This window comes from Epinephelus lanceolatus, chromosome 14 (assembly GCF_041903045.1).
Source record: "Epinephelus lanceolatus isolate andai-2023 chromosome 14, ASM4190304v1, whole genome shotgun sequence".
NCBI lineage: Eukaryota > Metazoa > Chordata > Actinopteri > Perciformes > Serranidae > Epinephelus > Epinephelus lanceolatus.
Genome location: NC_135747.1, coordinates 8,945,739 through 8,971,873, shown reverse-complemented (window position 1 = coordinate 8,971,873; position 26,135 = coordinate 8,945,739). Strand labels below are relative to the sequence as shown.

The 26,135-nt window shown below is 41.1% G+C and overlaps 1 protein-coding gene across 19 annotated transcripts in view; it reads right to left on the bottom strand.

Moving 5' to 3' along the window:
• Window positions 1-222: 222 nt before the first annotated feature.
• The window catches only part of tns1b (tensin 1b), a 239,075-nt gene continuing 213,162 nt past the window's right edge, over window positions 223-26,135 (bottom strand). For 9 of the 19 annotated variants that reach the window (XM_033617654.2, XM_078174332.1, XM_078174341.1 and 6 more), the window contains 18 exons: window positions 24,061-25,575; window positions 22,589-22,669; window positions 19,304-19,497; window positions 19,083-19,221; window positions 15,211-15,306; window positions 14,307-14,333; window positions 13,778-13,958; window positions 12,205-13,247; window positions 12,018-12,104; window positions 9,259-9,387; window positions 8,961-9,053; window positions 8,233-8,310; window positions 6,701-6,769; window positions 6,491-6,517; window positions 5,874-6,042; window positions 4,165-4,233; window positions 3,879-3,908; window positions 223-3,087 (listed from right to left, as the gene is read on the bottom strand). In XM_033617654.2, coding sequence (XP_033473545.2) covers window positions 2,949-3,087; window positions 3,879-3,908; window positions 4,165-4,233; window positions 5,874-6,042; window positions 6,491-6,517; window positions 6,701-6,769; window positions 8,233-8,310; window positions 8,961-9,053; window positions 9,259-9,387; window positions 12,018-12,104; window positions 12,205-13,247; window positions 13,778-13,958; window positions 14,307-14,333; window positions 15,211-15,306; window positions 19,083-19,221; window positions 19,304-19,497; window positions 22,589-22,669; window positions 24,061-25,575 — 4,166 coding nt within the window. In that variant the 3' untranslated portion in view covers window positions 223-2,948. The remainder of the gene's footprint in view (window positions 3,088-3,878; window positions 3,909-4,164; window positions 4,234-5,873; window positions 6,043-6,490; window positions 6,518-6,700; window positions 6,770-8,232; window positions 8,311-8,960; window positions 9,054-9,258; window positions 9,388-12,017; window positions 12,105-12,204; window positions 13,248-13,777; window positions 13,959-14,306; window positions 14,334-15,210; window positions 15,307-19,082; window positions 19,222-19,303; window positions 19,498-22,588; window positions 22,670-24,060; window positions 25,576-26,135) is intronic. The other 10 variants (XM_078174336.1, XM_078174334.1, XM_078174338.1 and 7 more) reach the window with 6 other exon arrangements.

The window sequence follows — 26,135 nt, the reverse complement described above, 5'->3', positions numbered from 1 at the left end:
CATTTTAATTGAGCTTAAATAGATCATTTTTTTTAATTTATATTCAAAATTCACTATCAAAAATACTAATTTTTGTAAAAACTGAGAATTTACTTACAATCAGGAGGATTTGAAAACATAAACACTTTTATGGCAAGCTAACTTAAAACCTCAGAATTCCCATGCAGTGTAACAGAGAATCAAATTGCATCTTTGACAAAAAGAAAAAGAGCATTATATACATTTTGATTTGTACTGCTTTTTAATGTGTTTTTTTTTTCATCAGAAATAGTAAAAGCCATACAATGTAGCAAACCAAAACAATGACAAAGCTCTATACAGGCATAGTAGCTCATTCACACACATTCTACAGTCCAGACTGATCTGTCAAAGTGGGCAGATGCCACTGGAGTTTCCATCTTGGCAAACAAATGGCAAACATTCAGTTTGAAGTAGAGGACGTCCTCTTTTCTCAACAAGCATTTTGTAGGCAAAAATATAAATTCTTCTGTCTCATAAGCCGAGTCAAGACACAGTCGTCATGTGATAACTATCTATGGGCATCTTTCTGGAAAGGGCTGGCTTGAGTAAGACTTGAGGATACTGTGTACAGATTACAGTCAGCAGCGTTAAGGTAACAACTTGAGCATGCAGGCTCTTGCTAATAAATAATGGAACATTCTAGTCAGATATAAAAGCCCTGTAAGTGCTGTATTTTATTTTATATTTGAAGAAGTACATTTGAGTCAGAATGTAGCCCCCCTAACTAACCCTTATTTAATTAGTTTACATCATGCTGCCAACTGATCCTAGAGCATCAGGCATAAAGGAGGGGGTTGTAATCTCTACTTCTTAATCCATAAATGGGACTCTAAAATATAAAAGCAAAACTCATTTGCTAAGAAATTAGCATATGAATCAACATTAAAATCAAAATTCATTTTCTCAGTGATCAAATTACTTAAACATTTACCCTTTGCCATGCCATAATCACAGCTAAAACACTGTTAGAATAAAAGTGGTTCCTTTGTAATGATCTTTCTACACCACATGAGGGCAGCAGCTACTGACTGAACTGACTAGTTTTCCATAAACAGACCCATGCCGAGGTGCTGATGGCTACAGGGACTACTAAGTCTGCCTCCACACATGCAATGCTGACATGAAACAGGTCTGATAATGTTCATATCTTCTCTTTTGACAAGTAGAAACACACTGATAATACTTTAACATTTAAGTGCTAAACTTGGACAATGTATCTTCCAGGCAGGTTTAAGTTAATAAAACAATTGTGTTGGCATCACTTTAGGATAACTCCAATTTGGACTTTAGTAACAGCAATCTTTCATACAAAATATTTTCCCTCCTCTTAACAAAAACAACAAAGCCTCCCCAAGAAAACAAGAATGTTAACAAAAGTAATGCTGTGAAAACAAAAAACATTCAAAAACGACAGTTTAAAATGAACACACTTTACACCTTTATATATGTCAATGCACTTTAGCCAAAATAAAAAGCAATCTTCTCTTCTCGCTTTCAGTAATCTTGATGTATACTTTATAATACATGTATACAAGATAACATAGAGCAACAAAGCAAAAAAAATAAATATCTTAAGTCACTGTTTGGAAGTTTTTATATATATCTTTATATGTATATTTATATGTATAGCTTACTTTTGGGTAGGGTGTGAGTGTTAACAGTTTTGGCCGGCTGACGCAAAGAGCTTCTCTCTATCGACGGAAACTTTGAACACAGAAAAATGAAGAGCAGTGTAGCAGGACAACACTTTTCCACAAGAACTGTCCTCACAAAACAACTTTAGGCCCCTTAATGAGTGAAATAGTGTGGCTATGTGCTGCGCAGACTGAACAGAGAGTGATGGCAGATAGAAAGCTAATCCTCTTCTTTACAATCAAGAGACTATGTGTGAATGTAATGATTCAATGAGTTTCTTACTGATGCTTTTGTGTGTTCACCTGGATACTGTAGATGCACAAGAAAATTGTTTTATACTGTCTGACTCTAGCTGCACTTTAGAGGAATAACATCTGTTGCATCATTAGCGACACTACAACATCAAACAGGGAAGGACCTGTGGAATTCTGGAGAACAATCTTATTTCCAAGTTTGGCTATTTGCATATTTAAGACAGCCTGGAAGAGTTTTATGTTCTTCTTTTTCTTAAAAAGCTCTGCATTACAAAAGAAAGTCAGGCACCAAATGTCATCTAGAACAGTCCTACTCATAAAGCAATCTAGAATATTTACACAGACCTCGCCAGCTGCAACAAAGTCCGGAGACATTGTTTGCAACATGGCAACGGTGCAGAGTTGACCTACAGTATCAGTACATACAGAAGGAAACAGTTCAGTATTTTTGATTAAGCAGCCATATTTGTTTTACAAAAAGAATACTTCCGACCCTCCGACAGTGGCACACTATACACGCCCTGACTACTTTTTTAAAATCTTTGGTTGACCAGTCAAAAGCCTGATAGATTTACAATCCACCTTTACATCACACAACTTGACTTCTTCTTCTTAAAAAAAATATAAAATGAACAAATTGCTAAAAAATAACATTTGCACACACAATGTCATTCCCTCTTCCTGTCCATGCGTTACCCTGCCAGGGAGATCAGAATCGCCTCCCGTCCCATTGTCACACACAGCCACGCCCCATCCTGCACTTCCTCTGGTCCATTCTGGAGTCCGTCCAAGAAGAAAAGCACATGCATGCGAGACGCACACACGCGCACAATTACACCACACACTCTCTGTCTCGTTCTCTTTCATACACAAACGCACACAGACACACAAGTAAATGTAAAAGAGCAGGAAAAAATAAGGTGACGTGTAAAACCAAATGCTTAATTGTCCAGAACAGAAAGTAAGTGTCTGTGGTTAAAAGGAAAGAAAATAACCAAAGGCATTTAAAAAAAAAGCGCCAGGGTTTGCTGACGGCTCTCATCGTTTCTGCGAGGCGATCATCTTCGAGACAAAGTTGACGATGGCGCTGGCAGGCTGGTCAGGGTCCATCTCAGCAAAGAGGTGGCTGACGTTGTCCGTTGTGCTTCCCTGCTTACGTGCCACAAACCCAAACAGCCTATAGAGACAAGGTTAGACATTTATTTGTAAAGCTCCTATGTTTATACATCAGACTGTGTCTGCAATGGAATCTTTATCCATGGACAAGTGAAATTATATGAGATTTATATTTTTAGATTCCCAGCTGCAATCAATCTGATTTGCAGTTTTGATGCGTGCTGGGAAATTTTGATGTGACTCACAGATGTCTAGAAAGCAATGAAGTGCAAAAGAAACTTTTTGCTGCTCCTTAACTTGAAAGTGTGCATTCACCCTGCAAGAGGAGGGTTGTCTGCGAGGAATACTAATTTAATAGCCGGAAGGTGTGATTTAGATAAATCTTATAAACATCGGCCTGCTTGATGGTTACCAAACCCAAAATAAATCTGTAGATTTTTTACAGTTTCTGTGGTGACGCAGAATAAAAATCTGCAGAGTTTAGCAGAATGTTCTTGCTAGCAGCAGAGGTGTCGTAGGAATTCTGCGGGTGCAGATTCCCTGTGTGCCTGATTATAACTTGCTGCCTAAATCATAGTGTGTCCGATAAAACAGTTTACATTGCAGATGCAGTTTCCTGTGCTGCAGTCTGTGGTGATAAATCGGGTACAGCCGCGATTCAAATAGCATGACACCCAAAACAAGCCGCGATGCTGCATTTCTTACATTCTAGCTGTGCAAAACTGGTGCAGTCCTTTGATAAGGACAAAAGTCTTTTTGGGACAAATCCTTAATAAATATCCCCCACTGAGTCACATGCTTCATGCGATATCAGATCAACAGCAGCACTGTAATCTACAGACGTTGACTTACTTGGCTGTGCCTCCCTCAGGCTTGTTCCACCTGTAAAGATTTAAAGAAAGTGTGTGTTAACATTTTAAGACATTTTAAGTTTTCTGAGAAGCTAACAGCATCAAAGGAGTGAACTGAAGGACCCACACAATCAGTAATAGCAGAAGCAATAATAAACAGTAAACAAACAGCTGTTAAGGATAACAAGCACTTTGGAATTTCTTCTTATTTTCAAAGTATCTTAGAACTCTTCAGTAATTTTGCATTTTGGCATTTTACAAAATCCTTTTAATTTCTCTGTACTCACTTTCTGTCCTGAGGGTCAGTGTCGCAGAACGTGACAGTGTTGGTAGGATAGTGGCGTCGGAAGAAAAGCCTATACAAGCAACAAATAGAAATAGAGATTACAGATGCACCAAGATGTGTAGTGTGGATTCGCAGATGATACACTTTACAGCATGCACAACCATCACGCTTCTAATCAGAGCATGATTAATCACTAATTTCCACCAGGACATTCGTTAGCTGATCACAGTTCTTGATTGTATAAATCCAGCTCATCAATATGAACTTTTACCCTTAGATGCATAAGTGGGGTCAAAAATGACCCCAGGGTTTGTTTTTCTTCAATATCTATGGAATTAAAAGTTTTTATCATTTCATATTCCAGGTATTCCTCATAAAACATGTCTTTGACATGAGGCCATTTGCATTTAAAAAAAAATATATATATACATTTTAAGAAATTGTTTTTGTATCACTACCCCACTCTTCCATAAGTGGGGTCAAAAATGACCCCAAGCATTTCCTATGGAATATCAAGGGTTAGACCTAGGAATCTTTGATTCTTATCAATTGTGACTGTCAGGTATACATTTACCGTTGCACTTACACATCTAATGCCAGCAGTCTCACCACCCAGGAGGATTTTTATACAGCAACATACATGTAAGTACTATATTTGTTTTATATCTTAGATTACATATGACGTTATAAAATATGAACTTATTTTCCAAATCCATGACTTTTGTGTGATAAAGTATAGTATTATTGTCATCAAATTAGCCTACTTTGTAGTTAGCTAACACTAGCTAACTAAGCTAGTGTTAGCTAACTACAATGTAGGTACTAGTTAGCTAACTACTATGTAATGTTAGTACTGTAATGTTAGCTAGCTAACATTACTGCATTTGTTGTGTAGAGATAAGCAGCCTTACTATATTTATAGCTTCCTTGTAATAAAATCTAACCATTATTGTGCGTGTGTGTGTGTGCGAGCGCGTGCGTGCATGTTATGTAGCCTATTATGCTATTATTGATTATTCAATGATGTCATTAGTAAGTGTGTGTGTGTGTGTGTGTAGTTTGTGTGTGTAGCTTAGTAAGCTAGCTAACATTACTGCATTTGTTGTGTAGAGATAAGCAGACTTACTATGATATTTATAGCTTCCTTGTAATAAAATCGTTTTTTGATAACTGTTAAAGTGTTAATAAAAATGTGAAAAAATATTAATAAAAAGTGATAAATGAACATAAAACATGAAATCATTCTTTTGTTGACCAAAATATAATACAAATCATCATCTTCATCATTTTGACCCCACTTATGGAAGAGTGTAGGTATTGGTAGGTCATGCATCTATGGGTTAAACTAACTTCAAGTAAATACATAAATACAGACTAAACGGTTCTCAACATGGAAGTCACCTACAGAACCTTTGATTATGGTTTGGTTAAATGTTTTATTCATTATGGCAGGCTACATAAAACAAAATTAAGTTCTTAATAGAAATACTGCAGTAAACAGTACAATCCTGATACTTTAATCCAGTGTTTAGCAGTTATTTATTGCCTGATTATGAGCAGTGACTGACACTTGCCCTTCAAAAACAAGGCATGTTCAGACATCAAACACTGTCTGCAGCAAAGTCTCCTAATGTTTTGCAATGTTTGTGAGGCATCTTTTAAACATTTCAAGACGGTGTTAAACAGAGAACAAGTGGTATCCTGACTTACTTCCTCTGGTTGTCGGTCAGCGTGATGCCTTGTGAAGACACCTTGAAGTGCACAATGGTGGCAGTAGCTGGAGAAGTGGCAGCCAGTGTCTCAGTTATGGCCTTGGCAACAGCCTGAGGGCCTGTCAGGGACTCCATCTCCACTGAGTTGACGTAGAGCACATTGCATGCTGGGAAGAGAGCAGATGTCTCAGATAACAGAAATTTCGAATGGACAGTGGAACTGTCACTCTGTGAGGACAGAACTATACAAACTGTATTCATTCCTGAAATGAATCCTGTTCAAAATGTTATCAATGCCTGTTTTGACCGCTTCATGCAAACATATTGATTTCCTCTCATCAGAGAACATGCTGTCTGGAACAAAGCTGGGGTCAGACTGTTTTAGAAACAAATTCATCCAAATCATTCCACATAAAACATTCTGCTTGTTACAGACAAGAAGCTGGACACTAATGTTAACAGATGAGATTTAGAAATATCTCAAGGAATTCTGTTGCGCAGGGCCATTAATCATATGTCTTCATTTGTGCAGGTTAAACATACACAGACATACAACAAACATATGGGATGCACATTCCAGATGTAGGTTTCCAAATAAAAGTGCACAGGGTTTACCATGGGAATCAGCAGGGGCCCTCTGCACTGGGATAACAAGGATGTCATGTTGTCAGAATAAGTAAAGAGGATGACTCAGGATACATTAATAAAGTGGACATAACTGTCCTCAAATCTCAAAGCTGTGTTTGCTGTATTTAAGTCTCAAAAACTGAGACCATCACAGGACTGCTTTAACAAAGAGAATGACTTAAGGTGAGTTTGTTTTACCTGCTCCTTGTTTCAGCCTTTCAGCCAGTGGGTTTGGTGCAGAGACTTCTGACACTTCTTCGAGGAGATCTACATAAAACAAGAGAGACAGGAAGTTACCAATTTTGGTGTAGAGTTCAGTTTTCATTTAGTTGTTCTGAGTTTTCCTGAGGCCTGTACTATGAAGCAGGATTATGAATTAGCAAGGATTAACTCTGGGTTTTCACTAGCCTACTACAAAGCTGGTTCACCTTTTACCGGCATAAATGATTGTGGTAACTTATGCTGAACAGCTGACCTGCTTAAGAGCAGGTCAGAGGATCGGATAACAACCTGTCAACACCCAAACCACTGACCAGTCACATCACTGTCACCTGTCCCCCGAGTGACAAGTGAAGAAAAATATTTTTTTATAGGTCAGTTGAATCATTTTATTGTTGCATGCTTTCTATTTCCACTCTGGTTTTATAACAGAGCTTCTAACAATCCAGGAAATCACTGATAGCACTGAACGTAAGATGATACTTTAAGCTGCATTTTTATATTTTATCACCAGTGTGATAAATGATAGACTCTGACTCCATCACTGATTTCATCACTGCAGCTCAAAAGAAAAAAGACACCATTGTAATGATCACTAGGAATAAATGAAAATAATAATAATAATCCACACACGGTTAATTGGCTCCCATAATTATAAAGGCAGCATTTTGGTCAGATAGACAGATTAATTTTTACAATTAATTTTTGGAAATTATTTCTACTGTTTCTACATCTTCATATTCTGTTGTAACATTATAGGCTTTTTATTTTTCACTCTTTCAAAATATGACTTTCTGCTGTCCCTAAATTGCCGCAGGTAATTAGCATCACTGTTTCATCTTATATTATGTAAAGTACTGCATTCATGGTTCTGATGTTGCTCATAATTAACAACCTGGCTTCTTTCACATGAATGTGCTCGTGGCTGGAAAGGAAAACCAAGACTTGACTGAGCTAGTTGATACCGAGCTTTGTGATACCGGTTATTCAGACAGACAATGTTAATGTTTGTGAAGCCAAACAACCAAAAGATACCCCAGGTATGGTCAAGTTGTTTTCTTATACCAGCGTCTTTATGGGTTGCAGGGGTAACGTTTAAACTTTTCGTATCCACTACTACTGCTAAAATTAATGGCTTTTTTAATACTTTAGATACATTTTGCTGTAATTGAAGTAAAAAACTTTCTTCAAACTTAATCTTGTTACATAAAACAGATGTTGACCAAACTTTCCTTTGGGGACATAATTTACAGTTGGAAAAAAGGTAATAAATAGCAATATAATGCATTTTAAGTTATTACAATACTCAGCATATTGCACAATATTTAAAAAAGCAACAATATTGTATCATGACAGCAGTATCATGATAATATTGGTTATCGATATCATTAGGGCCTCTTGTGATCCCCACCACTAAAAACATGTGGGGCAGGAGGGGTCTGCTCAGAAACAATGTAAAAATAACTTAAAAATGCTCAGACATTGCTGAACACATATTTGTATCCACAGACCTGTGGCAGGGATAAGTAGTTTGCAGGGTAGGGCCAGTGGCGTGATGGCATGTTGGTAGACCAAGGCAGACAGACAGCCTGTCAAACACACACAAGACACAGTCAGAAACAAGCACTGGAGCCACAGAAATGCTTCATACAACATTTTTGCATATGCAGTAGTACTTTCAAAAAAATGTAAACAGACTTTGACAGTTAAATCAACGCACTGCAGCTTTAATAATTTCCTTGTGACTAACAAAAGCTGACACTTCTGGTTCTGTTCCTGTCAGGAGGAAAACTACTTCCCATAATTCATCTTTTTAGGCTGAAATATTTGGTTAAATGTGGCTCATTCGATTTAAAACAGTAGGAAAAATAAACCATTGTAAGTCACTGTAAAATAAAAGAAATATAAACAGCAACTTCACAGAAGGAAGGAGTGATGAACTGACTCCTGGATTTGGCAGGAGCGCTGACTCTCTCTTAGTACATGCACACAAACACACACACGTCATCCAGCCTCGCAGTGTAATTAGTAGGGAGAACACGAGTTAGATCACTACAGTCAATACTATAATTACGGTAGGATTACACGTTATAGAGCTTGGAAGGAGGTGCAGATCTGTGACAGACACACAGAAAGGAGCACTAGTGTTTGGCTCTCCAAACTCTTGGCTTCACTAAGCTGTCAGTGTACACGTGAGTGAGAATTCAGGCAGGAGGGAGAGCAGCAGGCTTCCACTGACCAAAGTAAGGCTCGTTGGGACAACCCTTCAGCTTCACTCCTTTTGGGCTGCTCTCAATCAGGAAGTGCCTCACCAGCTCGTTGGTGATGTCACCTGCAACAGCAGAGAGGGAGAGGGGTGAGTCTAGGTAATACACAGCTGATTAACGTGGAGACATCACCTCACATCTTTGGTATTAGGATATTAACTTTAATTCTGTCTCCACCCTGGCCAAAGATCAAAAAAGAAGGAAAGAAGAGCTACTCAAAGCACTGAAGTAAATAGCTGTTGCATTAGTAACCAGCATCCTGTCTCCTACCTTTCTTGTTCTGATGCACTGAGGGTGGAGGAGAGGCGACCTTCATAGCCAAGCCGTAAGCCCCCCTGAACGAGTGGCTGTCTCGAATAACAAAGGCTCCAGGCTCCCTCTCTCTCAGCAGGCTAATGGCTGTAACACAGCAGACATTCAGTTATTTAAGACTATCAGAACATTAAATGTGAGTGCAGACACACAGAAAGGAGCACTAGTGTTTGATCACACGCTAAATGCGGGTAATCTGTTGGCAGTGGTGGGTAAAATTGTTAAGCCACCAGCCACTGACATGGACAGGGAAAAAACACAACAAAAGACATGTTCAGTAAAGTTAGTGTATGATTGGATAGAGCTACACATTTGAAAGTTGTTTACAACTGTTACATAAAAGCAACAGTATTAGCTGTCGAACATCGAAGTTCACAGAATTCTAACGAATAACCATTTATTAAAAGACACACACACACACACATACTATACACACTCACTTGTTACTGTATAAACTCCATTACCTCACGTTAATTTCTTCAGAAGTCACTCATTGCATAGAGAGTGTGTAATTGAGCAAATGACAGAGATAGTATAATGGTGAATGTGCTCAGAGCAAACAGGTGTTGGGGATCCGAACAAAAGAGAAATTAGCAATTTAAGTTTTAAAGGGGTAGTAAGGTTGCATACTAGAATAATTTAATCAATTGCTTTTTCAGTCCACTAGACACATTTTCCACCAAAAAAATGGCTGAGATGAGATAAACAGAATGAGAACTTTATCTTATTAGATGAAACAGATGTTGACAAAGTTTTCCTTTGATGACATAATTTACAGTTGAAAAAAGGCAATAAATCGCAATATATTTTATCGCAATACTAAGCATATCGCAACATATTTGAAATTGCAATAATATTGTATCGTGACTTCAGTATTGTGATAATATTGTATCGTGGATCCTCTGGTGATTCCAAACCCTAATATTAATTATTAAAAGTAAAAATACACATGCAGAAAAAATAAAATCAATTTAATAAGTCAAAATTGAAAATTATGATCCATGGAGGTTCTCTATTTGTAAAACTTTCCTCCTTTGATGTAGTGTATCAGTGTTAGTTTGGAGCTAAATGACATCTGCAATCCTTTGGCAGGACACAGTAAAAACATATGACATACAACACTGACCAGACAGGCCAAGACACAGGCAGCACTCAAGCAGGGTATGTTAGTCACATTAGCAATTGAATGCCTTTATACTATACAGATTAAATTTGGGAAACAGACTTTGGAGGTCAGAGAAATCAGCTCATTAAGGGATCAAGTTAAACTAAAGGAAAACGGTAGTTAAAAGTTACAAGAATGACCAAGAGCAAAGCAGTGAGTCAAGTCCTGACCCTTTGTTTAAAAAATTGCTGTCAGTCTGTATTTCATTAAACCTTTAACATGACACTTTGTTTTAGACACGCTATTGTTCAAGGAGAAGCGCTTTAGATGAATTACTTCACTATTAAGTTCAGTGCCTCAGCCTGTCCACATGTGATAGTTTAAGGAAGGAAGATGGATGAGATGAGCAACACATGCAGATGTTCCCTAATTCTTTACATATGGTGTGGCTTTTCTTCTGTGAGTGCATGGCACTAAGTTTAAACTGTGTATGTGTGTATGTGTGTGCGTGTGTGATGTCATTGCAGTTGAACATGTGCTTGTATTTAACATGATATAATCCAATACTGGCCATGAGCAAATACAGATGGGGTGGCCAACAGCCACTGACCTCACAACCAAGGTACCAGGACATTCATAGAAAGTTTTCAAACCACTCCTGAAAAATAATCCACTTCTCCACTGTCCATTACTGTGCTTTGTGTGTTGCAACCAATCAGACAAAATATTGCTAAAAACAAGTTCCTTTTATACTTCTTTTAGTAAGGTAAGCATTCGCTCTGTCACTGATGAACATAGTTGCGGTATGGGGGTAAATCTCTGATACATTTATAATGAACAAAAATTTTATCACAGCACTTTTGTTTTTGCTCTCATTTTTTATAGGTTTAGGTTACAAGTTTTACGAGAACGTGCCATTGGCATACAGACTGCAGGAATGTCCACCAAAGCGGTTGCCGGTCAACTGAATGTTCATTTCAAGATCATTAGCCTTTTCCAATATCAGTCCCTGAATTTGGCAGTACACCCAACCACCCTCACAACATGTACCACATGTAGTTAGTCACACCAGCTCAGAACTTCCATATTGTCTTTACCAGCAAAATCATCTGAGACCAGCCACTCCAACAGCTGATGCAACACTTGTTTGGCACAACTGAAGAATTTCTGCTCAAACCTTTAGTAATGATGCTGTTTAATCAGTAGTAGATGGATTATCTTGACAAAGGAGAAGTGCTCACTAACACTGACATTAACAAATTTGTTATCAAAATTTGAGATGAATTTATTTAATAAGTGCATGAAAAAGTCTTAGATCTTTAACTTAAACCCAAAATTGGAGCAAAACTAAGTGTTGCATTTAAATGTTTGCTCTGTGTAAAACATAGCTTTCAGGTAGATGGAATATTCTGTAATATAACTGTGTAAACATTTTTGCTACAATAGCACACACTGAACTTCCAATCCTCAGCAGGCAGATAAAAAAATGAAAAACCTTCAAAAATACCTACACACACTTGGACAATCATTCAAATAAACACAATTAAAGGGCAAGAAATGTTACAATATTTGTCTAAAGGTCATTTAAGGGAACAGTCTTTCAGCATCTCACCTTGCTCCCTGGAAATTTCTGGCTTATACCAGAACTTGGACGTGTCTTGGACAAACTTGACATTCAGCCTGCTCTCAGGACTTCCATCTGCAACAAATAACAAAAGAATGTCACAGACACAGACAGAAAGGAGCAAAAAAAGAACCACATCTGTTTTCATGTCACTTCAGGTAATGTATGTCTTCACCTGGCATATTAAACCTTGAGAAGTCAGAGAGGGTGTGGAAGTAGCCGGGAGTGCTTCCTCCACTCACTGGAGACATTATCTTCCCGTTCAGGGTGCCATAGGACAGTGCACCGTTTGGTCTATCGCCACTCGACATGCGCCTCTTCTCTGGAAGCTGGGGCTGGAAACCAGGGGCTGGGCTGCCCTGCCGGAAACCTACACCCATCCCCATCATCCCCCCATCTTGGTAGCCTGCGGGCGAGATGGGGAAGGAAGGAGTAGGAGGTCCCTGGTAGCCAGAGGAGCTGCTCTGTCTCGACAGGTTCCCATGTCTCTCATCCGGGGTGGTGTAACCGCTGTGCATTGGGTGACGATCCAGACTGGGGCTTCTCTGGTATACCTGCGATACGGATGGGTGGCGGCCCAAAACTGGACTTCCTTGTGGTTGTGTGACAGATGGCTGTCGGCTGAGCACGGGGCTGCTCTGCATTGGCTGACCCACGGACGGCTGTCTACTGAGGACCGGGCTCCGCTGAGACCCCTGTCCCAAAGAGGCCTGTCTGCTGAGGACTGGGCTGCTCTGAGCTCCCTGAGACGGACAACGACCAAGGATGGGACTTCCACTGAGACCTACCATACCTACATCAAAGCCATCAGCTGGTGATGTTTGCTGACCCATGATAGAACCGTCCTGATTAGCGCACGAGCGCTGCTGGAGGAGGGGGTTGTAGGTGGAGCCGAGGACGTTTGTCCGATGCTCTGCATGGGGACTGCCGTGGCTGAGCATTGTCTGGGAGGGTTCTGAGGTGGGCGGGCTGGGATCTGAGGCTACATAGCTCCCAGGTATGGTGTTTGGCCCAAGGTAGGACAGTGTAGGGGTAGTAGTGCCAAGGTAGGAAGAGGTCGGAGAGCTGGAATCTAGGTAGGAAGACGTGGGGGTATTCAGGGCTTGATATGAGGGGGTGGGAGTGGGGTAGGCACTCTCTGTAGCCTGGGAGCGGAAGCCCGAATCAGTAGTTGGTTGGGACGGAGTGCTTATGCTGCTCTCTGCCAAGGGGTGATCACTGGAAGACAATTGGAAACATTTATGAACCAGCGCAAGTTTTACACACATCAAACTATTTGTTTGGACAGATGACTTTGCAGACTAAAACACAGTTTGGGGACATTGGCAGGAGTACCACCATGGGAGCTCAGCAATGTACTGCTGTGGACTGCTGCTGCCCCAGCTTCCGTGTTGGTACTCCTGCCTGCTTCTCCAAATGGGGAGCACATTGACTGTGTGTAATACACTGACTATCTATCCGTACGTCATACAACCCTGCCTCGAAAGATACAAACCTTTGTTCATTTGTACCTATCTAAGCAGAAAATCTGAATATTTGAGTATAAGGCATAAACACTATACAAAAATGAGCGACTGGCAGGATATGTCCCCGCAAAGAAGCCACCTATGGCTCCAGAAGGCAACTCTTTGATTTAAACACAATGAAGGACACACACATCAAATCTTTTTTTAACACAATTACTCATTTCTGGCCTAAGATCTGGTCTTTGGACCAAAAAGTGAAAGAGCATTATGTATTTGGCTCACCCCTGTGAGCTCTGGATGGGGCTGCTGCTGGACAAAGGCGGGTTCAGTGTGTGGGACGTGGGACTTGGACTTCTCTGCTGCCCTGTAGTCTCTGCGGGTGGGCTATTGCTCTGAGGTGACGTGGACTGCTCTCCGCCTGCTGCAGCCGACCTCGCAACAGACTCTACATAGCTTCTTGGTGCTGCATGACAGAGAGAAAGAGTTTGTCTGTGAGCTACACATTTATACCACTTGTGCTTTTTCTGTCTGTATTTGTAGCACTGTAGTTGTGTGACAGTGATATTATGCCTTAAAAAATAAAGAAAACAGTGAAAACAGAGTGACACATGATGGAATTATTATGATGCAATAGTGTATGCTGCCGTGAGAGTGGTTGTGACTTTTCTAGACAAGGAATGAAAACAGAAATGGTTTTGCCACACACGATATGTAAGTGGACTACAACTGAGCAATAGGTAGAGCAAAATGAGGAGGCGATTAACACGTCGAATGTCGATGATGATCTGTGGCATCAGAGCAGCACTCTTACCTTCCTCACCCTCACTGCTCTCATCATCTGTGGAGCATCATTGGAGATAATCCAGAGAAACAGAATAATGTAAAGGAACAGAGGTACAGCAGGCAGTTGGAAAGAGTGTTTTATCTGTGCTATACCCATTTAATTTGGCGTGTGTGTGTGTGTGTGTGTGTGACAGGGAATGTCAAAAGAACACAGTTCATGAGGAATATTACTAGTGATGAAGTGCTCCCATTTAGCCTTCAGTTGCACGAACAAAGTGTATTTTGAGAAAGGTTGAAGGTTGACAGGACGTCCAACTTGTCATTTATGATCATACACTTACGAAATACAAAGTAAATAATAAAGTTTTACTTTTTTCTTTTGTTTATATATATATATACATATATATATATATATAACAAAAAATACCAATATAAAGTTGTGCTTATAAATTTACATACTCTGTCAGAAGTTGTAAAAACTAAACCTTTTTTTTTGATAATGTGTCTGATCATGCAGCCACTTACAAAATGTAAAACAGCATCTAGACAAACCCCAAAATTTCTGGAGCAAAAGTCATTTGGATGAGACTAAAACTGAATTTTGGATTCATGGCCACAAATGTTGTGCTTGGTGATCACAACCGGTTAAGTAACCAGTAGGCTTTATTAAAAGAAAATTGAAGTTCCGTAGTAACTCATCAACGTGACACTCAGGAATTATCAGCCTCATGTGTGACTGAATGGAAATTTCAATCACTGATGTAAAAGAGTTTCTTGCATGCAGACAAACAGACTCTCTGTGACTTAAGTTGTATAATAAAATAGGTAGAAGCTTATGAGCAGAACTGTACACAAGCATTTTAACAGCGTTAGAAAACAATGACTACAGTCAGTTAGTGAATGATTTGAATAAAGTGGGAGTTACAACCAACCTGAGCCTGTCTGATTGAGGTGGATTTCTGCTGGATTGTGGGGCTTCAGACCCAGGGCTGACAGTGGAGTCTTGGCAAGACCAGGAGGGGAGCGACCTGAAGAGAATGGGACACTTATCACCACACAGCATCATACATCACTGACATCTTGACAGCTGCTACCTGTTGACACAGTCTAACAATAAAAGTATCACTTATTTAAGAAAAATAATTAAATTAGTAAATGATGTCAAAGTGTATAAGAACAGCCAACAACAATTCTAAATGCCATAATATCCATTTAATTTCCATATGGCCTGCTTTAAGTTGACCTTCAGTCTTGATAATACTATTATAATAATAACCAGGTAAACAGCTGTCAAGACAGTACAGCATCAACACAGCTTCACACACAGGAGCAACATGTTCAGAGGGGTGCGCTCATGCTATGATGGAAGGGCAAAACATGCATGTGACTAAACACTATGTGACAAACTGGCAGTGACACCACCTCACTCTACCATCAGCAGAATAAGGTGTGTGTCAAACACAAGTTGACATCAAGGCAGAGCTGGGTCAAACTGAAAAAAGGGTGCATGGTTTCCCATGAACCTGTCATGTTACAGGAGAATGACATTCAGATTCCTCAGTTGTTCATGTTTGTGAGTTTAATTGACTGAAGCTTGTTTTAGTTTTACATTAGCATTGCCAAAATCCCTGTATTCCTTTGAATTAAAAGTTGCAACACAGTTACTGGCCATGAAAGAAAAGGTATTTTGACACAGTGTAAACACAAATAATGTGGGAGTAAAAAAAACTCCTGTAATAACAAACATGTATTGCTAGCACATTTATCAAAGGACAAGACACTAATACAGACTGCTGGGGGAGGGCAGGCAGGGTGCTGGTTGTGGTGAAACAAGGCAGCAACATAAGCCTAAACACAGATGACAACAGCAACACAGAGAGCAGCAGCAGCATGTCTTTGTGCTTTACCTGGATGGGTCTATGGATGTGTGTGTGTCTGTCGCTGCGTTTCATTAGTAGTTTCCTCTTCCTCTCATTAACTTAACTTAACCCTTTAGACTCATTTCAATAGGGGGAGGTGTCTTCTGCAAATAATTTAAATACATCGGCACTGTATCATTAGCTACATCAGTTTCTTATGTAGAAATGTATGTTTGTCATCTCTATCATGGTTATCTTCAAAATTGTTGCTATGTGATTCTAACAGTGGTTCTCAAATGGTGTGCAGACTCACTCCCTCAGCCCTCCAAGCAATCTCACCAAGTTCACTTCAGTTTTTAAGACAAATAAAAGGGCACTCATGACGACAGTGGGGATTCCCCTGAGGGCAAGTACAGAAGGGAAGTCAATGAGAGCATGTTGAATGACTAATGAAACGCAGCCTCTGTGTGTGTTGACTTTCAGTTGATGAAAATGGAGGTTATTCCCTGTTTTTGCATGACATGTATCTATTTGATCAGCAAAAGACTTGTTTACTGTTGAACTGCTGAATATGTCTGATATGAGTTCTACACTGTGTCCATTGTGTCGCCGGTGCTGCTCTCGTGTGGCTCTCATGCCAAAGCAGTGCAGGACTGTGATAAGTGATGGGTAAAGCTCACTCGGCAGGGGGAGGGACAGGGATTGAGGGACAGGGGATCCATTTGGCTGACGTTGTGGGACAGTGGAACTCCGGTAGAGAGACGTGCATCCTCCACTTACCAAAGAATCCAAATCAATTCTTTGTACTTGCAGCCTTGATGCCCCACATTTAATGGTGGGAGGTGTGTGTGGGGCAGGCTGAGTGAACACTTAGAAACGTGATTTGACGCACCACTCAAGATGACGGTGTAATGGGAAGTAAGTCTGGTGTGGCGTGCACTCAATTAGCTATCCATGCGCCTTTAACAAGTTTTGCAAAAAACTGCAAAACTAATCTCAGTTAACTGATGACAGTTAACTACAGTTTGTGCTCAGCTGGGATAATCTGGTTTTGAGGTCCATGAAAAACACTTTTAAAAAATGTATATCTAATGCAACAATGTTATATCAATTTGTCCCTTTTAATTCACCCAAGATTCAACATTCTTTGTTTATCTCAGAAAAGGTTGTTGCTCAGCGTCACTGCGTACGCAATGTTCTCACTTTTAGGAGAAGGAGGGATGTTATGCCACAGAGCGGGTGTTAAAAATATGGTGTGAGTTTTTATGACTAACTTTTATGGGTGTGCCCTGGGGGAGATAGGCTAGAGGACTGGATGAGGTCATTGGTAGAGTTGGCCAACGACGCGTTACCTAATACATGACTCTTGTTTTAGTGTGGGGTGTATATGAGACTGAGAGAGGGGGCTGGGGGAGGACGAGTTGGGGAGATGAGTATGTGTATGTCTGTTGGTCTGTATATATCCTTTCTATTTTCTGGACTTAGTGAATAAAATAAGCATGCCGTCCTTGTAATATCAACTTATTTCTTCTTTGTGAAACAGAAAAGAGACAGGCTGGATAGAAGAGAGAGATGAAGATTACATGTAATCAAGTAGCAGGCCACACTTGAAATCTGGACACAGGTAACTCCAAACTGACTCTGTCTCTCTTTCCCTTTTTTCTTATTCTGCATGTACTGACTGATGACTGCAGACATTCTTGTGAGAAAAGAGGGATTCAGTCTTTACGAGATGTGGCCACTAAGGCATTTTGATGAGCCAACACAAGGCCAGAACCCTGCAACGTCCCACTCGTACATTGGAAATGCAGCCCATTTACAATCTGAATAAAATGAGATGAGGTAATAATGAGGTTGTTTTTTCACTGCTTGGAATATGTCGTACCAAATGGAGTACATAAAGAAAGAAATTAGTGTAAGTCACAATAAAGTACCTGAGTGTCTGCCAAGAGTCTCAATACATGACGGAACCTTTTACACCTCAAGACCTTTCCTACAGTAAGTTCACGTTGATCTACATTTCTGTTGTTCCACTTAAAAACGAGACATTTATCAAATGCCGATGAATGTTACTCGGAATGTCAGTTTCGGTTAACTTTGCTTTTGATAGTCTGACACCCATTAAGTGGTAACTAACTGGTTCATTTTAGGAAACAAAGTACCCACTGCCCACCTTCCAGTTTTAACTAGGTAGCTAACATAAGCCTTGGCTGCTCCGCAATGTGCACCACCTCGATCAGGTGGGATCACGCTAGCAGTGCTGCTCACTCGGCGATTACCACTGGTAATGCTATTCTGGTAGTGCGACAGTGTTGCTGCTAAAACATGGTGGACACCCTCTGGTCTCCCCACAGGTAGCTGTACTGAGAAAGCGGCATCATTTTTAGTGGCAATTACCCTTTAGCTTTGTTAACTATGTTAGCACCGCTACCTGCTAATTATGCTAACAGAGCTAATAGTGATAACATAGTTAACAATGCTAAATGGGGTTTGCGGCTCAAAAATTGAGCGACTTAGTCACCAAACGCCCCAGGGGAAGGGTAGGCACAATGTTTCCACATTAATGCTGTTGGTTTGGGATGGCATTTCTAGCAGTAATTGCCCAATGAGCAGCATAGCTAACTAGCTAGCTCCCATCAGACCTGGTTGCTGTGCAGTGCAGTAAACTGAAGAGTAGTAAAATTAACCTATAGATGACATGCATAACTTGTCAAAAATACTCTCAGCTGATAACTGATTACGGTTAACACAGACATCCCTAAATGCTACCTAACCTTATCACTAAAATAAGCCATTCAAGAGTGAATGTAAGGACACATCTCAAGACTAATGTCAAGATAAGAATGATACAATTGTCAAATAAAACCTTAATTTAGGATTTAGGATCTACAGAAGCTACGCTTGAGCTCCACAGTGCCCTCTGTCAGCCGGAGGGGGGAACTTACACAGGTTGAAGTAAGGGGTTTGCGGCGAGATGGGGAAGGCAGGGGTTTGGGGAAACACCTCACCACCAACTACAGGTGTAGGACTGATGGGGCCACCCTCCATCTCCTCGAAGGCCTCACGGTAGCTGTGCATGTGTCTCTAAAGAGTGGGAAAAAAACAAACAAACATGTAAACATGGAAAACAGTGGTAAACACATGCTCCAAGGTGTATGCTTTCTACCTCCTTAGGTCGTCCTCCGGGGTTCATTGCTATGGCGTTGACAAACTCTGGAGAAACACAGCGGACGGGGGAGCGAAGAGGGACATCAGGAGAGGTACTGTCGTCGGGACCATTCTGGTACTGGCCGTCGCTTGTTATGCGGTGACGGGGCAGAGTCGCAGGCTCATCCACGGATGCTGCACGGGCCTGGACACCTGAGATGACACGCGGTGAGTGTTAAAATTCAGCAAGGGCTGGTCACTGCTGCTCCATTCCACTGCTTTCCTCCAGCAATGCCAACCCCAACATCAGAGGTTAATGGTTGTCAGCCACTGTGAATGCTCACCGCACAGACCATTATGTGCATTTTGCAGAAGGCTTTAAACATTTAAATTTAACATGCTCACACACAAGCTTAATGAAGGGTTAGCTGCTGATCAAACTGAAGCCAATCAAGTCACAAGAATTAAAGAAATTCTCTAATTCATCAATAAACCCACTCCATGTTATCCCCCCCCAAAAAAAAACCACAACACACAAACTACCGTAGGTGTTTCAAAGTTTAGTGAAAATAAAAACTTGACCTTGGAAATATGCTGCATATCACCCCTTCTAGTATTAGCTGAAACAAATAAACTTTTTTTTGGATTGCTTATGGGGAAATGTTCTCCTACACAAATAATCGAAACTTTGTGATACACTGGTGTGAGCTGTATGTTTGTTATCTAATGTGTCCGTGTGGCCAGATCTGGCTGAACCTCAAAGCAGCCAGTAAGCTCATTTCAGTTAATCTGGTGAACTGAGAGATCCAGAGAGAAAGGGAAAAGCTACCAGCATAAAACAAACAGGATTTGATTTAAGAGCTTTATGCTAATATGCAATGCCATTGACTGGCGGGTGGAGATAGCAAAGATGCACGGGCAGTGTGAAAGACTATCACTGGCTGCCCTGCGCCTTGGAACAAGATGAAGGTTAATGGGAAGTACAATGAGTTTAAGAAAAAAGTGGGACAATTGGGATGATTAATTCTGTGGTGTTGTTTGTAAGGCTGTATCAAATAGTTCAACAGCTCCGAAGCTTTATTTATAACATTGATGTTGTCTATTCATTCTGTTAAAACTCTGTATTTCTGCACAGTTGCAGGAGTATTAGTATTATAGTATTTGTTAAATTAGATTCCAGTGGTGGCTGCAGGGGATTGTTTCTGACACGTGATCCAAACATTCCCAATAACTCCAGAGCGTTGTTAAGTCCAAAAGTAAAAAAAAAAAAAAAAAAAAAAATGAAAAAGATGTAATCATTTCCACAATTCACAATTCAGTTCAGTTTTTTTCTTACAAAATATGCTGCTTCAGTCTGTATTTGTTGCCATGTGACAACATTCTGTGCAGCCCAAGTTGTTTGTGCTGAGGCAGCTTTCAAAGTGTTTTTTTCAAGTGTTGATGTTTCAAATTCTGTCACTGAAACAAATTGATTAATAATTTGTTTGACTGACCTTGAGTTAACTTATTGTTAACTTGTTTTTTATAGCTCCTCTTTTACACGTACATGAGAAAATGTCTCAGCAGAAGTGGAATGATCTCATCAGGAAACTGAAGATAAACCCAAGCTAATAGCGACGGCTTTTGTCAGCCTGATGCTGACAGATCTTTCCACACATGGAGGGGGAAAAAAAAGAACGTCGACACAACCTCCAAATCTGACCATCATGGAAACATGAAAATAATAAGATCGTCTTCAAGCAGCTTTCTTTTGAAGTGAAGGTGCAAACCCCTGGCCAAATATTTGTGGGGAAAATTTAGTGATAGCAGCTGTGAAATATCAAACAGTTAAGTGTGAGGAATGAAGTTAGCTGCACTTGCCACCCAAGTATAAAATCTGAGGTAATAAAAGGATTTTTTTCCTGCGTTGTCTTATGTTGTTTTGTATTATCGCTATACGGTTAATAAATCAATGTATTTATTATAGAAATGTGTAGTATTTTTACATACTAGAAAAAAATCTGATAAATAAGTGCCAATCATGCCATCTGTTAGGATGCTTGATGTATCTCCAGCTTAACATAGTGTTGGCAGGGTGTTGGTTAAAAACTCTTGGAACTGACAGCTTTGAAAAGCATGTAGTCAACACCCCCAAACAGAAACACACCCACCATCATGCCGAGCCTAAAAACTGAGAACCAGATGTACCCACGATGCACTGCTCAGCAGCAGAGTACTGTCAAACACTGCGCTGTTGCCCTGGCGACGGTTAATGGTTTCCAGCTGGGATGGCTGGAGATTCTCGAGGACTGACATTTCCCAGCTATTTAAAGTCCAGTCATCATGTGGATAAGCATGGGGTTGATTCCAAAAACCTAAACTTGATAGGTGACCTTTTTTTTTTTTTTTTTTTCTTAAAGGAGGGAACCCACAGTCTCCACATGTGCACACCTGCAACTGAGAGGTCATCTAAGGTAATGATGTGCGTGAATGCTCCTTGTAGAATAGAAGATCTATTCTGTATCATTTAACTTTGTTGTTGTGTTGCATCACTAGAAAGGATGTTGCTGTCTGCGGTAATGAGGCCAGACTGGCCCCTGACACCCTAGGGCCCTAAGCAGAACAATCCTGTCTGCATTGTGGTTGCTGTGTCCCAGTGGACACATACAGCTTTAGTGATGTTTCCAACTAGGACTGTGGTCTCTCTCCTAGATTTGGTGTCCTTTGTCTGGCTTTGTAAATCTTCAAAACAGTGCGAGTGAAAAAAGCAGCCTTGAATGAGGCCAGTGTATCCTGGCCTCCATATTGTTCCCCGAGTTTGGCAAAATGGATCTTGTGACATGCACTCTCCTGGCAAGGGACAGAGCCTCCTTTGTGCCTCCTCTGTCTCGTTCTTGCGAAACTTTAACATTATCCAGTTGGGTTTTTTTTCCTACACCACAGTTGAGGTAATTCTCTAACCTTGAGATAAAAAACTGCAACTCAGAACAAACAAAAGGAATGAAGGGTGAGTATGTATGCAGAGAGGAATCAGTGGTTAGTTGGATGATGATGCTGCTCTGCAAACCCAAGAATGACAGAAAAACATGTGTTATGTATGAAAGAAAGAAAGAAAGAAAGAAAGAAAGAAAGAGGAAGCGAAACAAAAACAAAATGAGTAGCTGCAGATGGGGCAATCAATTATGAAACAAGAAATGGTTAAATGCAGATCAAAGGCCACTGCACTCAAAGGCAAAGCAGATACAGACTTGAACTGGGAACACTTAAAAAAAAGGACCTCTCCTTTTTTTTAAAGTTTTTCTTTGGACAGGATGGGAGAACCAACCCGAGAAGGAGTGAGAGCGGCGGTGCTCAGACTGAGAAGAGGTCATGCTGGGGATGACGCTTTGGACACGAGCCGAGTATTCTGGATAAACAGATGGATGATGAAAGAAGAATGATGATGACAAAACTAAAGGGAAAAAGAAAACAAGCAATACGGGGTCTCGCCTGTGGAAAGAACAGGAAGGTAACTGACAGATATTTTCCATGTATATATATATATATATAAAAAAACCCCCACTCATTTCAGTTACCAGTTTGAACATCAACCTATAAGTGTTGATGTGCATGCTTACCTTTGAAATCCACATAAAAACCATAAGTGAGACAGTTTTGTCTTTAAGGTCTCCAAACAAGTCAAGAAAATAGGATTTCTATGATACAGGAAGTTGAAAACAAGCCAACGTGGGTCTCATTTACTTCACATAAACCATACACTACATTTCTAACTCCTAATGGTGTTAAACTGGCATTCAGCACTGTGTAACGTGGACAATTGCTCGCACTTTAATGGCATTAAAGTGAGCTATATTGTTGATTCTAGAAACCTCTTTCTGGCTTTAGTTATCAGAGGGCTCAGCTATCACACTCTTTTATGTTGACTTTCTTGCTGCTCTGCAGGATGTCTGATGTACTTATCTAGGGACAGTCAACCTGCTGGACTGGAGAGAACATTTCCTGTTTAAGCCTGAATGATGGGGCCGATGAGGTGACATTCAGGAAATGAGATAAGGACAGAACAGTGTTTTCTGAGAGTCTATGTGTACAGTGCACGGCTGGTGGCATCGATGTTACACTTTAGTACATGTTCTGCCCTGCATTTGCTGCCACGGAAACAAAGACTACACACAACTGGTACAATGAATGATACTGACTGAACCTAACAATATGCAACTTAAAATCAAGCAATGACCAGTAAACAATGGGATAATTTTTACTGGATAAAAGATTGGTTGTAGAAATAATGAACCAAATGTAGTTGTGGGTGCTTCTTGGAAGAAGTTACAACCAAGATTCAGCTCTGTGCAAAGCCTTATGGGAGAATTTTAGGGTGTGAGCTCTATGGACAGCAAGCGGGCTTTCAAATAAAAAGAACGGTTTAACATCAGAGTACAATGTCTTTTGCCTCATCATACTATGTAAAACTAAACAATGAGGTTTCCTTCTGCAAGTAAAGGCAAAGTCTGGATGTCGGTTAGTCACATCTGTGATCTGAGCAGTCTGTCACATAGCGTGTTACATTTCTTCAGTGTTGGGTGCACTTAAAAAGAGCTGGGACAGAGAACAGTGCTGCGTCTGTGGAAATACTGGATTGTAATAATGTTTTTGTTGGTTAATATTTTATCATTCTGTAGGAACTATAGAAATCTGTGAGGCCACTTAAATACGTCTAAAGGAAAATCATTCTTTAAATTAAAAGGTACTGAGGTCACAAATGGAGTGATTGTATCAAGATAAAATAATGTTGGCTCTTACCAGCCACTCTTTGAGCCACCAGACCTTCCACGTTGAACACTTCATCTTGCTCCGTATCTTTTGGCTGGGGTGATGCTGAGGCAGCACTGGGGCTTCTCTGGGGCTCAGAAACTTCTGCAGACTGGGACAATGTGCTTGGTGGGTAGCTAGTGACGGGCTTGACCTGGAATTGACCACCTGCAGCCGGAGAGGCTTGTGAGGAAGGACTCGTCCCAGCCCTTTCAGATGTGTAACTCAGAGATCCCTGAACAGGTGCAGGCTCTGGTGTTCTAGGCTTCCCAGGTGATGTCTCAGAAGGAGGCGAGTGGCTGGCCAGACTGGATGTGGGGCCAGAAAAGTGGGTACGAATGTTGGCATCTGCCTGGGAGGAGGGCCTAGGTTGGCTCTGAGAGAAGGACGGCTGGGTGGTTACTACAACACTGTTTTCCCGCAGTGGAGCACTTTGAGACTTTGGCACCAGTGAACGGCCTGGTTCTAGGTCCAACATGAGGAGATTAAGGGTTTCAATAGATTGCTCAATTTCTTGCTGGGAGGCGCTGTGGCGGTGAGGGAATTGTGGGAGGCTGTGGTGACTGGGCATCACTGCTACAGAAGGAGGTGGACTAAAAGTAAGGCCGTCAGTTACTGGCTCCTCTGGTACACCAAACTGCTGCCAAACATTGAGGCCACGCTGGACGGCCTCCCTGCTACTGGTGGTGCGCGTGGGAGCTTGTGGCATAGAGTTTGGCTCTGCTCCAAATGACTGAGAGCGGTACAAATTGCCATTCTGGGTAGCTATGTAATTACCAGAGGATGGGGCTGAATCACTTTGGGTCAAAGTGACAGGCTTGTTGGATATACCAACCTGTGGCTGGACAGTTTCCAGAGGTTTTTCTGGGACACTGCGCTCCAGATACGGCACATGGTCCTGGCCATTGACAAGTGACTCAGGCTGGTAGTAAAGATCCGCTGGTGTAGCCCGACCATCCGTGGAGGAGAATGTCCCTAGACTGTCCACACTGTTGCCCTCTTGACTGGTAGGCAGCTCATCGTCTAAAATGTCTGTCTCACGGTCAATGCTACTATGCCCATTGACATGGACTTGGGCAGGCACCAGGTGAAGCATACCTCCAACAGCAGAGGTCGGGGTGGACAGGTAGCCCTGTCGATGCATGGGCCCTTCCAAGCCACTCAGCAGCTGCTCCAGCTCCTGTTTCTCTTGGGGACTGATTGGTTGTTGTACAGGTGGGGCGTGGTGATGAACTGAGGGTAGCTCCTCACCTACAGGAACGTGTGTCTGGCTCACTGTGGAAACCTGAGGAGCTGCTGCCGCTTCATCAGTTCGGTCGGTTTTAATGGAGGCAGTAGAGTTTCCTGAGTCGCTGCTCACTGACAAGGCATGGTCTACCGCAGGTAAGGCATGTTCAGCAGCAGTGGGCGGGAGGCCATTCGCTGTGACCGTTCCTTCAACTGACTCCTTTTTGCGAACTTTGGCGTAGAGGCTGCCGTCCAGGGGCCCTTCGGTATGGATGACTTCTAAAACAAACAAGAATGACAGAGGCTCATTAGAGTTAAAAAAACAAAGATGACAATCAACAACCATTCAGCTTTCCTCAACCCTTTCATTTTCAATCGCCGAAGTACTTTCAGAGCCAAAGCACTTTGGCTATTGCAGAAATAAATGTGTAATCCTCTAAATACAGGCACACAGGACTCATCAAGACACTAAGAGGCAACGTCAGGGACTATCACAGAGAGAAGCAGGGCTATCTGGAGATTGTGTGGGCACTGCCAAAACAGCTGCAGTTAAATTAAACACTGGCTCATGTCCACCTATTCTACCAGCTTCAGGAAATGAGCAGGGTCTGTGGCATGCACTGTGGAAAAAAGATGAAATCACAGGAGCTGCCTTGCACTTTCTCAAGCCAATTGGATTAATGTGTGTCACCTGAGGGATACCGGCATAATAGAAGATGAATCACTTGTTGATTTTATTTGATCCCCCCCAACTGTGAACAGGATCAGCTGATGTAGAAAACGGATGGTTTAATGGACATCACAGACTTTCAGTCGACTGATTTGTTGTAAGGGTGAGT